A 14,725-nucleotide genomic window follows, 5' to 3' on the forward strand; every position below is an offset into this window, starting at 1 on the left:
ATTGGAATATGGGAAAGGTCAGAGTTTTTCAAAAGATAATGAAATTCAAGATGTAAGCTTAATGAAAACCGACCTACCTCTGGGTCCCTTAAACGTTCCATTATTGGACAGAAAAAAAAAAAACAACTTTCTGAAAACTCCAAGTGATGTAATTAAACTTCCATTTAAATGAAATTTAAATAAATTTAATTTTAATTAAATAAATTTTTTGCCATCCAAAGGCAATTGATACTCTTTCAAAAGAGTTAAGTCATATGAGGCAAGATGCACATCATATATGTGTGTTGGGTACACAGCACTCTCAAATATTTATGATCATCATTATCATATCCATATTTATTGCTGGGTATTGGTCTTTCTTTAATGCACAGAGTAAGAAGAACTCATGAAGATATTTTAATTCAGCATTAGGAATTATTACTAGAATGAAGGGTTTCATATGCAGATAGCAGAAAGATCATAAATGCCATCAAAAGATGTTTCCAATTCTTGGACCGACCCTTATTAGGTATGTAACCCTGGGCAAATCATTTAAACTTCTCTGAGGATGTTTCCTCATCTAGAAATGGGAATAATAATTCTCAGTCTACCTATGTTTCAGGGAGTATTGCAAAGACAATGTTTTATAAATCTTTTTTTTTTTTTTGGCTTTTTGGAGGTCAACTGGGGTTAAGTGACTTGCCCGAAGTCACATGGCTAATGTGTCAAATGTCTGAAGCTGGATTTAAACTCAGGTCCTCATGACTCCAGGGCCAGTGCTCTATTCACTGTGCCACCTAGCCACCCTCGTTTTATAAATCTTAAAGTACTATGGATATCTGTGCTTTTTTTTTGAGTATCTGGTTAACACATTTTAGCTGAAAGCCTGTGAAATATCAAATTTATTTCCTTTTTTTCTCCCTTGGGAAAAACTGTATTTTTTTTTATATAAATACAATAACTTCCCAGCAAAGAGCTCTCCACCACAGTGCTTTTCATTTAATAAAAGTTCAGGAAAAGCAAAACTATCTATCAATTGCAACTACCAAGACATGTAACTTTTCACTTTTGTAGTTTGCCTTCAAATTAATTGCTAGTGTCAAAAAGCACCAAGAGATTAAAGAATGTATACTCCACATGGAAAACTCCGGGTTACAATTGGTGCTTTCAGACCAACATTTCTCATTTGGAAGTTACCTAAATTTTTTTTAAAGGACAAACATTAATGGTGATTTGGAGGAGGAAAGTGAATGTAAAATAGATGTTAGATTTAAACTAAATTAAACTTATCTGGCAAGAAATAAATAAAAGAGATAAAATACTACACTAAAGTGATTGGAGTGCCTGAAAGCTCTGCTGGTTATCAGTTTTCTCTGTTCCATTACTGATGCAAATTTTTGCTGTAATGGGCAACATGTGGCTTCCTTTAATGGAGGTAAGTCCCTGTTAGTGATAATGTGCTTTGCAGAGTAAATCAGAACCAAAGGAGACACTCATCAGCATCAATATTAATGTTTCGGACAGTTTAATTACATCAAGTTAAAGCTCCAGGAATGCTTGCTTCTATGCAAGATGGATTCAGATGCAGTTCAACAAAGTGATATGATCCCCTGAATAATTACCATGAATGTATTATGAAGAATATCACTGAAGTCAAATAATTTCACCTTTACAGACTTTTTTGAGTATTCTCAAATGCTCAAATTCAACAATTAAATAGAAAAGTCCTCCCTTTTAAGGGGGAGAAAAAAGTCCTAAAGGACAATGATGTAATACAGAGTTTACTTTTGTTACTGGCTGCTAAGTTCAGCATATTTACCAACCTCATATGTGAAAATGTCCAGTATTTCCATCCCTAGCCCTGCCAAAAATACCACACACAATACATAGTTCTTACCCAAACTAGAAATCAAAGCAATTCCCATTTATCAATGAAATAACACATTAAGAACTATGAAATAAAAGTTAACATGCACTAGGGATCCTACAAGATTCAACTATCTTTTAAAGCATGCATTAAGACTTTAATATTACAATTTCATTATCCTCCATTTCAATTTTCTCTTTCAACTCAAATCTGACAACTCTGTAGGTCCCATTTTGCCATGAAAGTCTCTCATAAACTGCTAGGAGTAGGTTTTAACCTTAAGTACTTGTACATGAATGAATAAGTGAGAGAACTAATCAATTTATCAGAATTTTCTTCCTATTTGGTATGAAATTTTATGTATTCTGTAATTGGTAAGAAATTAACATTTATTTCAATGACACTAAGAGCTGAGAGGTCACTGAAAAGTAATTTCACAAATTTGGCATCTTACAAATTTCAAAATGATAAAATAGAAGATATTTTAATTCAGCATTAGGAATTATTACTAGAATGAAGGGTTTCATATGCAGATAGCAGAAATCATAAATGCCATCAAAAGATGTTGTTTCCAATTCTTAGACCGATCCTTATTAGGTATGTAACCCTGGGCAAATCATTTAAACTTCTCTGAGGATGTTTCCTCATCTAGAAATGGGAATAATAATTCTCAGTCTACCTATGTTTCAGGGAATACTGCAAAGAAAATGTTTTATAAATCTCTTTTTTTTTTTTTGGCTTTTTGGAGGTCAACTGGGGTTAAGTGACTTGCCTGAAGTCACATGGCTAATGTGTCAAATGTCTGAAGCTGGATTTAAACTCAGGTCCTCATGACTCCAGGGCCAGTGCTCTATTCACTGCGCCACCTAGCCACCCCCATTTTATAAATCTTAAAGTACTATGGATATCTGTGCCTTTTTTTGAGTACCTGGTTAACACATTTCAGCTGAAAGCCTGTGAAATATCAAATTTATTTCCTTTTTAAGGCAAAGTCCAAGGGTCCTGAAGTTCCATAAACAGACCAGATGACAGTATTCATGGAACGGCAAGGAAAAGGATCACAAAATAATGTGGTTCTTCAGCCTCTAAGGTCACCTAGATGACTATATAAGGTCATCAATGAGACAGCCAACTATAAATCTATGATCACGTGACCAGAAATTTTAGAGATTAGGCGAAAAGAATGGAGAAAGTGATATGCCACAAATGGCCTTCCTCTCACCCTGACTAAACAATATTAATAATTTTATGTTATATTTTCTTCCTGTGTACCTGAAGTGATATATATCTTGGAATCTACATACTGATTGTGGAAAGATGATGCAATCCTGCTTCCCTTTACTCACTGGTTCTAAGTCAGAGGTCAGAAGATAGCTAGTGAATAAGGGGGAATATGAGAAGATAGTGAATAAGATAGCAGGAAAATGGGGGATTTTGAAGGGTAAAGTTGATGTTTCAGAACTTCCTTTTTTTTTTAAAGCAACTGGGGTTAAGTAACTTGCTCAAGGTCATACGGCCAGTTATTTCTGGGTGTGGTGCTAAGTATCTGAGCCCGGATTCAATCCCCAGATCATCCCAACACTGGGACCGGTGCTCTTACTCGCTGAGCCACCTGGCTGCCCCTAAGCAACTGGGGTTAAGTAACTTGCTCAAGGTCATACGGCCAGTTATTTCTGGGTGTGGTGTTAAGTATCTGAGCCCGGATTCAATCCCCAGATCATCCCAACACTGGGACCGGTGCTCTTACTCGCTGAGCCACCTGGCTGCCCCTAAGCAACTGGGGTTAAGTAACTTGCTCAAGGTTACACAGCCAGGTGTTTCTGGGTGGGTGCTAAGTGTCTGAGCCTGGATTCGATCCCCCAGGTCTTCCCGACACTGGAGCCAGTGCTCTTACTCACTATGCTACCTGGCCACCCCAGAACTTCCTTTCTTAACAGAAAGGATATCATAGCCATGGAATGTTTGCTGTCTTGGAACAGTCCCTTCAGTAATGGCCCCCCTATGGTAATGGCCGATTATTGGGCAAAGTGCTACAACCCAGTAAATGTTTACATCTTCCTTCTCCTTTCCATCCTCTCAAGCAACATGAAGTAGTAGAGTGACATTTGTACTCAGTAAGACTTTGGTTCAAATAATGTCTCTGATACATCAGTTGTGTGACCAAAGGCAATAATGTCTCTCAGTGTCAGTTTCACTTGTAAAATTGATAGAGTAATATCTTACATGGGGGTTGTAAATTTCAAAGGAGATGATAGATGGAAAATGCTTTTCAAACTTCAAAGCACTGTTATATAAATGTCAGCTACTACTGTTTTTCCTTAGATTAAAAAAAAATAGAGCAAAAACAGTCTGATTTGATATATTTGTATCATTGGTTATCTTCCAAAAATCTTACCAGGACATATAAAGTACAAATTAAAATTCCATCCTCCTCGTAATATAATGTCCATTTATGTACTTTAACATATCAGAAAAATCACTGCATTTGTGGTCAGGAAACTTGGATCTAATCCTGCCTCTGCCACTTATTATCTGTCACATCACTTGACCTCTCTGGTCCTCAGTTCCTTCATCTGTAAAATCAAAGGGATGGACTCAGTGAACTCTGAGTTATGGCTCTAAATCTGGGTAAGTCCCCAAAATGCAAATTTTCATTATAATCACTATCATAAGGAGAATATCTACCCCATATGGGTTAGGCTTATTTTTCCTTAAATGTGATTGAAACCATTCTCAAGACTTAACTGGTCCAGAGAATCATTGACTTAGTTTCCTGGTTGCCTAAATACAAGGCACCTCCTAGAGTCTTCTTCATGTGACTTCTTCATGCTTAACACATCCTTCTCTCCTAGCATAGCTAATGTGGAAGCTGGGAAGCCACATGCAAATGGATCACCACTGACCCCTTACTGAACATCCTTTCTATACTATGGCTAAGTGAGCTTCTTTTTCTTAAATGATAGATAGTCTATGATCTTGTTCCTGAACCACTATATTAGACTTTACAGGTGTGGCCTGGGCTGACCATATTCTATAAGATACATTTGACAGCTGCAAAGTCAAGGACCAAGGAGTTACAAAAATCAAGTTCTATTCATTTCACAAAGGTCGATTCTCTCAAAGTCTATTTCTATATGGTTAAAATTTCAGTATTTTTCTCAAAAAAAAAAAAGAGATAAAAATGTTATTCTAGAAAATATTCATATTCAATAGACTGAAAATGCTTTAAAAAAGAAAAGTTTCCAATCATCAGCTTTAGAATTTTTTAAAAAAATTCTTAAACATTGCTGGGAATTCATAGATTAACTATATACATATACTCCTTGCCTACTTCCTGTTCCCTCTAATGCACCCTATCATCAATCACTTTTCAACTAAATAGGAAAAGGCATTTATTAAGTGCTTTCTAAGTGCCAGGGATTTGAATAGAAAATTGAAACAGTCTCCACTTTTGAGGGGCTCAAACTCTAATTGGGAGAGATAACACAGAAAAGAAAATTCAGCTGTAAAGTGTGGAAGGCAAAGTCCAAGGGTCCTAAGGTTCCATAAATAGACCAGATGACAGTATTCATGGAACAGCAAGGTATAGGATCACAAAATAAGGTGGTTCTTCAGCCTCTAAGGTCACCTAGATGACTACATAAGGTCATCAATGAGACAGCCAACTCTAAATCTATGATCATGTGACCAGAAATTTTAGAGATTAGGCAAAAAGAATGGAGAAAGTGATACGCCACAAAGGTAATGGCTGGTATTTGGTTGCCATAAAAGCAAGAGAAATCTTTAATGCTACAAATCTGTTGGATACACCTAATTATTACCATATGCATCCTTATACAGCTGCCATACAAGAGAAATAAAATAAGATCTTATTGCCTAATTGACTTATCACCTCAACAATTCTCTTTTCTCCTAAGTCTTTCTCCCTATTTCACTGATTTAATTCCAGGTTAAACAACAGGTTGCTTCTACAGTATTTGAAGCCCTGTTAAATGGAAGGATAGACATGAGATTTGAAGCCCTATTAAACTGCATAGGAATAGGAACTAGACTTGTGATTCCTCTTGAATGAGGAATGCAGATCATATGTGTGATCCTAGAAAGCTGCCTAGGATCACACAACCAGGTTATGTCAGGGGTAGGTCTTGACCTCAGTTCTACTTGGCTCCATAGCCAGTTCTCCAGCCGTGCTAGGACACCTCTATTAAGTGGAAATCCTATTAAAATCTCCAGATGATTCTGCTAAAAAAATATTCCTCTCATCAACTTGTTTTAATGAAGGCTTTCACAGTAAAAGAGTTAAAAGATGAATGTTTCTAAATTTTGAGATGCAAGTTTGGATGTTAACTAGTAATTTGATAGAGTATGATAAATAATGTTTGAAGTGAGAGAAAAAAGAAAATGGGACAGACTAATAGGGAAAATTTTTTAGGTAAGTCTCCTCAAAGATGAAATGGCTTCAGGCCATGCTGAAGGGAAAGTACCATGCCTGCCTTATTCACCTTCTCCCAAAGTAATCACTGACTACATATAATTTAGATTAAAAAGTAGTTTTGTTGAGTTCTATAGTTATACAAGGAAAAAAAAAGGTTCAGTGCTATTGCCACAATTGTGTTTTTGCCTGAACTTAAGGAAATTATTTTCTGGGGGGGAAAAAAAGCTGTGTATGACCAAATAAATCTGTCATGGAGTGATTAAGCCTGCAATCTCTAGTCCTTTGGATCACTGACTTAAATCACATATTATGTTCATAACCAATTTTCTTCTTGGTATGCTATTACCTTATCATCAACTCCTCCAGAAAACATTCTTTAGCTTCAATTACATTTTTTTAAATAGAATTTTTGGGAAAGCATTTCACAAATAGATATACCATTATGAATTCTTCAATCTATTACAGTGTCTACTAATGCATACCAGGTGGCCATTCCTCAAGTAGCAGGGAAAGGACCTGAAACTGATAACTGAACTGTCATGATGCACTACTGAACATGGTCTTCAAATGGTTTAAAAGCTTCTTGAGCATGTGGTCTATACCCACATTTACATGCACTGCTGAAGTACAGGCAATACTTGAAGAATAGCAGATATTTCACCAGATTACACAGCATTATATATATCATTTTCTTACACTTGGAAAATATATTTAGGGATGCTGGCCTATATCAAGGCTACAAAACAGCAAATCCCAGCATTGCAAAAATCATTCCCTAGAGCAAGTAACACATTAATTTCATTTGTTTACTTATTTGTGTCCTTTCTTGCATAAGGTGCAAAGTTACTTGGGGTAGTTGGTTTATATTTGAAAAAATAAGTGACATTCAGTTTTTCCTTCAAGTAAACTTACAAATACATATCATCTGAATGTTAGGTTGAGGTGGTATCTCTAACATAGAACAGCTGTAATAGGACATTATGTGATTGATGACAGGCCTAATTCAGACTATGCTAGTGATTCAGATTTGGAGTTTGAATAAAACAAAACACCTATGGACCATAAAGTGGGGCAAAAAAAATGCTTTTACCTATAAGAAAGAACACGAAGCACATAATTCCTAAGATTAAAAAGGATAGTAAATTAAACAACTACCCTCTTTCACCTTTGCATCCACTACAACAATCAACAATGCCACATCAGAAAGACATTCCTACAGAGATGTCTTCAACACTAATTTTTCTTAGGTTGGGCTTTTTATACTTCAGGTAGCATGGAAATTGGCAGCTAGATGGTGCAGTGGATAGAACACCTGTTCTAGATTGAAGAAGACCTAAGTTCAAATCTGGTCTCAGACACTAGCTGTGTGATCCTGGACAAGCCAAGTAATCCTGTTTGCCTCAGTTTCTCTTCTGTAAAATGAGCTGGAGAAAGAAATGACAGACCTCTCCAGTATCTTTGCCAAGAGAACCCCAAATGGGGTCATAAAGAGTCCAACATAACTGAACAACAAAAGCAAAGAAGCCAAATTAAGTAATGATGACCTCTGTTTTCTTACCAACCCAGGCTACATAAAACAGATGCTACTGCCATCATGGCCACCATTAGAGCTGGAGTCAGAAGCCCAGCTCTCTGATCCCAACTCCATCATTCATGCCGGCATTTCACTTTGCTTCTAGTTTTTCTTTTGGTTACAATGAAGTACCCATCAGAAATTATACACCAAAGCCCCTAAACCTGCCAAAAGGGGCCCCTACCAGGGTCCCTGGAAATCACCTAACAGGCCACAGTAGTGAAGGAACTTTTCACCTGTGTTGCTAGAAAACATGCCCCAGATACAGGTCTGTTTATGTTTGTATCCAGGGCTTTGCTAGGTAATCAAGACTTCACTAGAAATGGCATTACACCCCCCTTGGAACCACACTGTTGTTAGTGACACCTAACTCTATATAAGTGTATCTTACAGAAGATTTTGGGCTGTCTTCCCTATTGGGGAGACAGTCACCGCAGTTAATAAACACTCCTATCAAATTATAATTGGCTGGGCTGTCATGTCCATTTTATTTGTCCATTTCAATACAAAATAATACTTTTCCTATCTTTAGGGAGTTGTAAAGTTCAACTTTTACGCTCTTCTCTAAGGTCTTACTCTGGGCAGGCTGCTTATACCTTTTTTGGGTTTTAGCTCCCTCCTTATGCATGAAAGTGGGGTTAGGACCCATCAGTATCTTGAAGGCATGGACTTTTCTTAAGTGTTTGACATTTTGGGCATGTACCGTAGCCGTGGTTAGTACTCTTTTTGGGTCCTAACCTCTAACTGTGTGATTTGCCTCATGGTTGTCATGAGCCTCAAAGTAAGTCTTTAACAGAATTAGTTTATTCTCTGGAAAAATGAAATTTCCTTCAGTGATTTGTAGATCTTAAAGAGCTCTACAAATTTCAGTTATGATGATGATGATTGATGATGATGAAGAAATTACTTTGGTAACCTATGAGACTCTATACATTTTCACTTCACTTTGTTTTTGCCTTCATTTTAAATTCTGCCACTCACCTGTTGGTTGTCCAAGAAGAAATTCCAGAAAACAGTGGTACCTTAGACTTCTAATCTATAGGCTCCCATCAGTACATTCTTTCCCCTTACTGCTATCAGGTTTAAATAATTCATATTTCTGAGCATCAAGCACCCTGAATACTACTTGTAAAATATGCTATGCAATAAAAACTTTATTTCAAATATAAAAATTTTTATTTGAAGAATAAGACAAGATATATATCCCATCAGTATCTTGAAGGCATGGACTTTTCATAAGTGTTTGACATTTTGGGCATGTACCATAGCCGTGGTTAGTACTCTTTTTGGGTCCTAACCTCTAACTTTGTTAGCATGGAAAATTATTCTTCATGGATGTATTCTTATGTCTCTAACATACTGGGCTCAGAGAGAGTTGTTGGGACTAAGAAGTCACCCAGTTAAGTATGTACCAGAGAAAGCTAGGTGGTGAGGACTGAGGTCATACATAGATTAGATACAAAGCAGAGGGTCAGAAATAGCCTAGATCTCTTCTAAACCAATGAGATTTCATTTCCTAAATAAGTGAGTGGTGTGATAAAGAGGACAGGCACGCATGTATGCAAGCTGAGGGAGTCAAGTTCTTGTTCTGTCTACGTTATTAATGAACTGTCAGTCATCTAATCATTCTGAGCCTGAGCCTCAGATTCTCCATTATGTCAAATTGGGGAGTGGAGGTGTTATATTAGATAAGGTCCTTTTTGTCTGTGAGATTTCATGTTCTTTCCAAGTCAAATTGCTTTGTGGAAAAAGTCCCTTGTTAGATCATTAAAATTAGAAAGCTCACAATGTTACTATTTCTAATGAAGAGGAATTTCAACAGATATTATAACCTACATACACACCCCCAAGACAAATGCTGGTACTTACCCATGGTTTCTGAAGTTTGACTGCCAACTACTCGGAGTAGCATTGGTTGACTGCTATCTGACCTCTGTAAAGAGGTGGAAGGAGAGGATACTGTGGTGCCATTCACCTTGGCCTCTGCCTGGGGCTGAAGCATTAGAAGGGAAAGAAATTTATTTCACAGCAATGGGCATACACATACACACAAGATTTTCTACTGTGCCGGGGAGAAAAAACTAGAAACTTGAAAAGGAACTATATTTTTAAAAAAGTAACTATGAAAATCAATCTCAAGATTTAATTTATCGCAGGTATGAAGGACTCTATGGTTTTTCTTCTGTTACAGGCATTTTTCTATTAGCAATATGCAGGAAAATTATACACGGAATACACAAAAGTGATTAAGTATAAAAATAAAAAGGAGCACATTATGTAAACTGAGATATCCCAGAAGGCTTAATGACCCAAGATGGGACAAGGAAGTGTTCACAGTAAAAAGGAAAATATGTCAACAATGATTGCTTATTTTGTCAACTGATAAGATATGTAGGCTTTATCTGCAAGGCTATTTTGGGTTTGAAGTACCTAAAGATCAGGGATTGTGTGCAGCTAGATGTATGTAGAGTGTTCTCTGAGAATATTTTTTTTAATTCCTTTTTTTTTTTTTAAGTATAAAAACAACAGAAAAGACAAGAGAACACATATAGAGGAATAAAATTTAGGAATAAATACTACAGTATCCTGAGGTTAAGCTGCCACTTAAGATACAAAAGCCTTTATGTTTGGCACATTTCAAACTAGAATACGATACTGAAGTGGTCTAAGAAATGCAGGAAAAGTTTCCAAGCTAATACTTTTCTATTCTCACTCACAAAACCTTTGATCTCAATGAGAGTTTCATGTCAGATGGAGATAAACTTTACAGGAGAATTAGACTCTTGTAAATGAACTCGCTGAGTATACAGTGTGAAGTTAAAAAATGTTAATAGCCACTACTACTGAACATAAATCTCTACTCCATTCAGGATGATCTCTAAACTCTGATACCATGCTCATTCCCACCTTCATGTTGTAACTCGTACCCTTCTCAACAGTAATGGACGGTCTCAAGTCCAGGACTTCCTCATCAAAATTTTTCTTGACAAATCCACATAATAATGAGCTCTACCTGCCCAACTCCCTTTTTTACCCATTTTCTTTCCCAGCCTATATTATAAACCACCTGGTTCATAAATTATTTCATGCATATATGCACCTTGTGCTTCAACTACAATTCTAAGTTCCTTGTGGAAATGGCCCATTGGGCCCATAGGCCCAAATGGTCCTACTTCTTGGAAAGTCTACAGTGCTAGGCACATAAGAGGTGCTCAAAAAATATTCCTTGGTTGGCTTAGCTTATAAACAAGTCTATGTATCAAATTTTTAACTCTGCTTGACAGAGTGGAATAAAGATTGTGTAAAAATTTTAAGTATTAGATTTGGGTCTCACTTGTTCCAGTAGCTGTCTCAGTCTGTGCAGCTGTGACTCCAGCTGCTTATTATGATCCTCCAGGATCTGCATCCTGGCTTCCAGGCGGCCTTTGTGCTGGCGCAGAAGCTTGGCTTCTGCAATAAGCTCAGCATCCCTGGGACTCTGGGGAGAGATGGGCATCATCTCAGGAGGGGATGGCAGTGGGGACAGGCCTTTGTGTTCGTGCTGCTGCTTCAGTCGATCATACTCTGCTTGTAGATTTCTGTTGACAAAGAAATAAAGTCACAAACCTTTAGCATTATTAACAACTTTTGCAGGCAGTAACAGAGAAACCATTTGGAAAAATACCTATTATGACAGCAAGGACATAGATGCTTATTAAATGATTTCCATGAAGATGAAATTATCAACGCTAAATGACTGGTGTGGAAGATAAATTTCAGCCTACCATTTGCCTAATAAGTATGGGCTGCATTCCAATGTTTTATGTCCTACCAAAAGCCTTGTGAGTGTCACATTTAGATAGGAAAACAGCAAAACAAACAACTCTCCCAAGCACCGCCCCCCAAAAATACAAACCCTACCACTCTAAATTTCTATATAATAAGACATAACATTAAAAAAACACACATAGATACACAACTATTATCTTCCACATATTTAAGGCTCCTCCCTTTCAAATTACTTAAAACCTAACTTAGTAGATCTGAATTAAATGAACCATCTACACCAAATACCTACCTTCCTCCACAACAATAACAACAAAATTGGCTTGTGTGAACCTTCCAGCTCATTCTAATCTGAGCTTCATCTCTTTTCTACAACCGTTGGGAGAGGACTAACAGCTGGACCCAAGGTTTTAAGAAGCCAGCAGTGGCTCAAGAGACATATACCTTGGTCAGCAACCCAATGAAAACGCCCTTCATGGATTTAATTACCATTTTAAAGCTAATGTCATTTTCTCTTAAGAAATATTCTATTCTTGTTTCATAAATGTCTTGCAGAACAATACTGTTTTTATGGGGAAGGTTGAAGGTTTAATATATATTACTTACTAATAGCTGATGTCTATTATTGCCATAACTATTAGATTTTTAAGGAAAGGGGAAGATATTTTATTATTATCAAAAATTTTGAGCTTGGGGCAAGTTTTTGATACTAACTATGCATTTAAGAAGTATTAGCTTTGAAATTACATTATAGGACTTAATCTTTTTTTTTTGCCTTTTGGAGGGCAATTGGGGTTAAGTAACTTGCCCAAGGTTACACGGCTAGTTTTTTTTTGTGTGTGGGTGTTAAGTGTCTGAGGCCAGAACCGAACTCAGGTCCTCCTGACTCCGGGGCCGGCGCTTTACTTACTGCGCCACCTAGCTGCCTCCGACCTTAATCTTCTTGATATCTTATCTGGAAGTTTCATCATCATCCCTAAGTGATCTGCTGGAATGTAAACTTATTATTGATCTACCAGATTATATTCTGGTTAGGAAACCACTATGGTATGATGTTTCCCTGAGATAAGGAAGTACAGGATAAGCTTCATTTGGCTGTTAATTTATTATGAGATTATTGAAATAGAAGTATTTTATTTCCCTTTCTTTGATATTATATACCTACATCTATTCTCTGTTGAAATGTATTCGTGGCTTTTTAAAAAAAAATCAGGCGAATATATGTTGGTAATCAGGAGAGAAATCCATAGAAAATCTATTTACATTCTTGATTATCTTATAAATTATATTTCTATGGTAGTTCCCTAAAGGACACTAATTCAAATTCACTTTTCATGTCTTCTGTCACCACATTTTCTTCCTACAAGCAGTCATCCTAGAAAAAAGCATTTCCTATTCATTATTAGTTTATTGCTTTCTACACAGCTAAGAAAAACTCCTCTCATTCTACAATTATGTAGATGTATCTGATTACTCTTGTGTTATCAAATATATGAACGTAGCCATCCAGATAAAGAACACATTTTTTAAAATCCTCAAATAATTAATGGATGTAAGGAATGAATTGAACTACAAAATTGTTGGAAGAATCAAGGACTTCTTACTTAACCCTTGCCTGACACAACTAAGAAAACAACTTTGTAATTTTTCTTACAGGTTTAAAAAGAAAGCTTGAGAAGGGAGGACTAGAGGCACCATGTAGAATTTTATTGCTAAAGAGCGATGCTACAACAATCTTGAAATATTTGGGTGAGCTCTGGGTGATTTATGGCTGCCAGTTTATCTGAAGGTACTTGACCTAATTTTCAAACTAGAATTCCCTTGTCACTACTGATAACATAGTACTATACTGTCACTGAAATATAGGCATGAAATATACTTTCCATTATTGACTTAAAGAAGCAATATTTATTGTATGTAATATATACATACACATAGAAAGTATATAACTATATATGCCTTATCCTGGAATTCAAGGGCCTCTGCAATCTTGTTCCAAACCCCATTATCTTATACTGCTTCCTACATATTCTATGTTCTAGCCACATTTGACTATCATCTGTTCCACGCATCTGTATACTTTCTCCCAAGTATCTACCATACTGCTTTCTAATTGTCTTTTTTTCTTCTCCACCCCTGGCCATTTTTACCTGCTGGCATCATAATCATAATCTGAGACAAGGCTCAGGTCCCACTACTGAAGTCTTTCCTGATTATCTTTCTTCTCAGACTCCTCATGGTATTTTCTTTTTATCCTTCCCCACTTTAAGCACTTATGTTAGGATTTTTATTATATTGATATGGGTACAAATCTTATTTTCCCTACTAGACTGTGAAGTCTCTGAAAATCCAGCTTCTATTTATTTATGGTAGCTCCCATAATGCTTAATAAGTATTTGCTGAATATAATCTACCCATTAAGATGAGGAAAATATAGCAAGTAATTTAAAGAACTAGAAAACTTATAGATTGTAATATCAACTACAACCAGAAAGTATCTAAAATACACCTTTCAAAAGCTACAAAAATGATAAAATAAGCAGAACAAAGCAAATGTTTGACATTATGTCATTAATTAGTGAACTGGGCATTCAGGGAAATATCATGATTCAAAACTTAGCCTCTTTCTATGTCCATTCCCCCTTCTGCTTAATCAAAACCTATTTTTTCATGCAGGGTAGAAGTGATTTATGCCTTTGTGTGAATTTAAGTCAATGTTATTTCTTCCAGTTGTATTTGTATTTTAAACTTCATATTAGAATAAAATGCTTTGTTTCTTGTTAAGGAAATTTCAAGGCTGAGCAGGTAGGAAAAATATTTTATTGGATTGGGGGGCTTTTATAATGCCCATAAACTATAACCAGCTGCTCCATTATATAGAAAGTTAACTGCTTTTAGGGGTGAGGCCTTAGGGTGGCCCAACACTTTATATCAAAGGAAAGTATTCAGTTTTTTCTAACAGAAAATAAAGACATCTCTAATCCAAAAGCACTTAATGAAATTGTGATAGATTAAATCTTGGATTTTAAAGTTTTAAAACTGTATTTGAAAGTTGATTTATTATTAAATGTGTTGACTTTGTGTATTGCTTTTGAAAGGCTAGGAT

At 36.3% G+C, this 14,725-nt stretch overlaps 1 protein-coding gene across 13 annotated transcripts in view; it reads right to left on the reverse strand.

Annotated features, from left to right (window-relative positions):
* Nucleotides 1-14,725, reverse strand: part of DMD (dystrophin) — a 2,504,498-nt gene that overhangs the window by 16,433 nt on the left and 2,473,340 nt on the right. For all 13 annotated transcript variants that reach the window (XM_069063824.1, XM_069063827.1, XM_069063826.1 and 10 more), the window contains 2 exons: nt 11,189-11,432; nt 9,724-9,847 (listed from right to left, as the gene is read on the reverse strand). In XM_069063824.1, the coding sequence (XP_068919925.1) occupies nt 9,724-9,847; nt 11,189-11,432 (368 nt within the window). The remainder of the gene's footprint in view (nt 1-9,723; nt 9,848-11,188; nt 11,433-14,725) is intronic.

The sequence above is a fragment of the Petaurus breviceps genome, unplaced genomic scaffold, assembly GCF_028583685.1.
Source record: "Petaurus breviceps papuanus isolate PSGF00001 unplaced genomic scaffold, PetGlider_PUasm1.0 90603, whole genome shotgun sequence".
NCBI classification, from domain to species: Eukaryota; Metazoa; Chordata; class Mammalia; order Diprotodontia; family Petauridae; genus Petaurus; species Petaurus breviceps.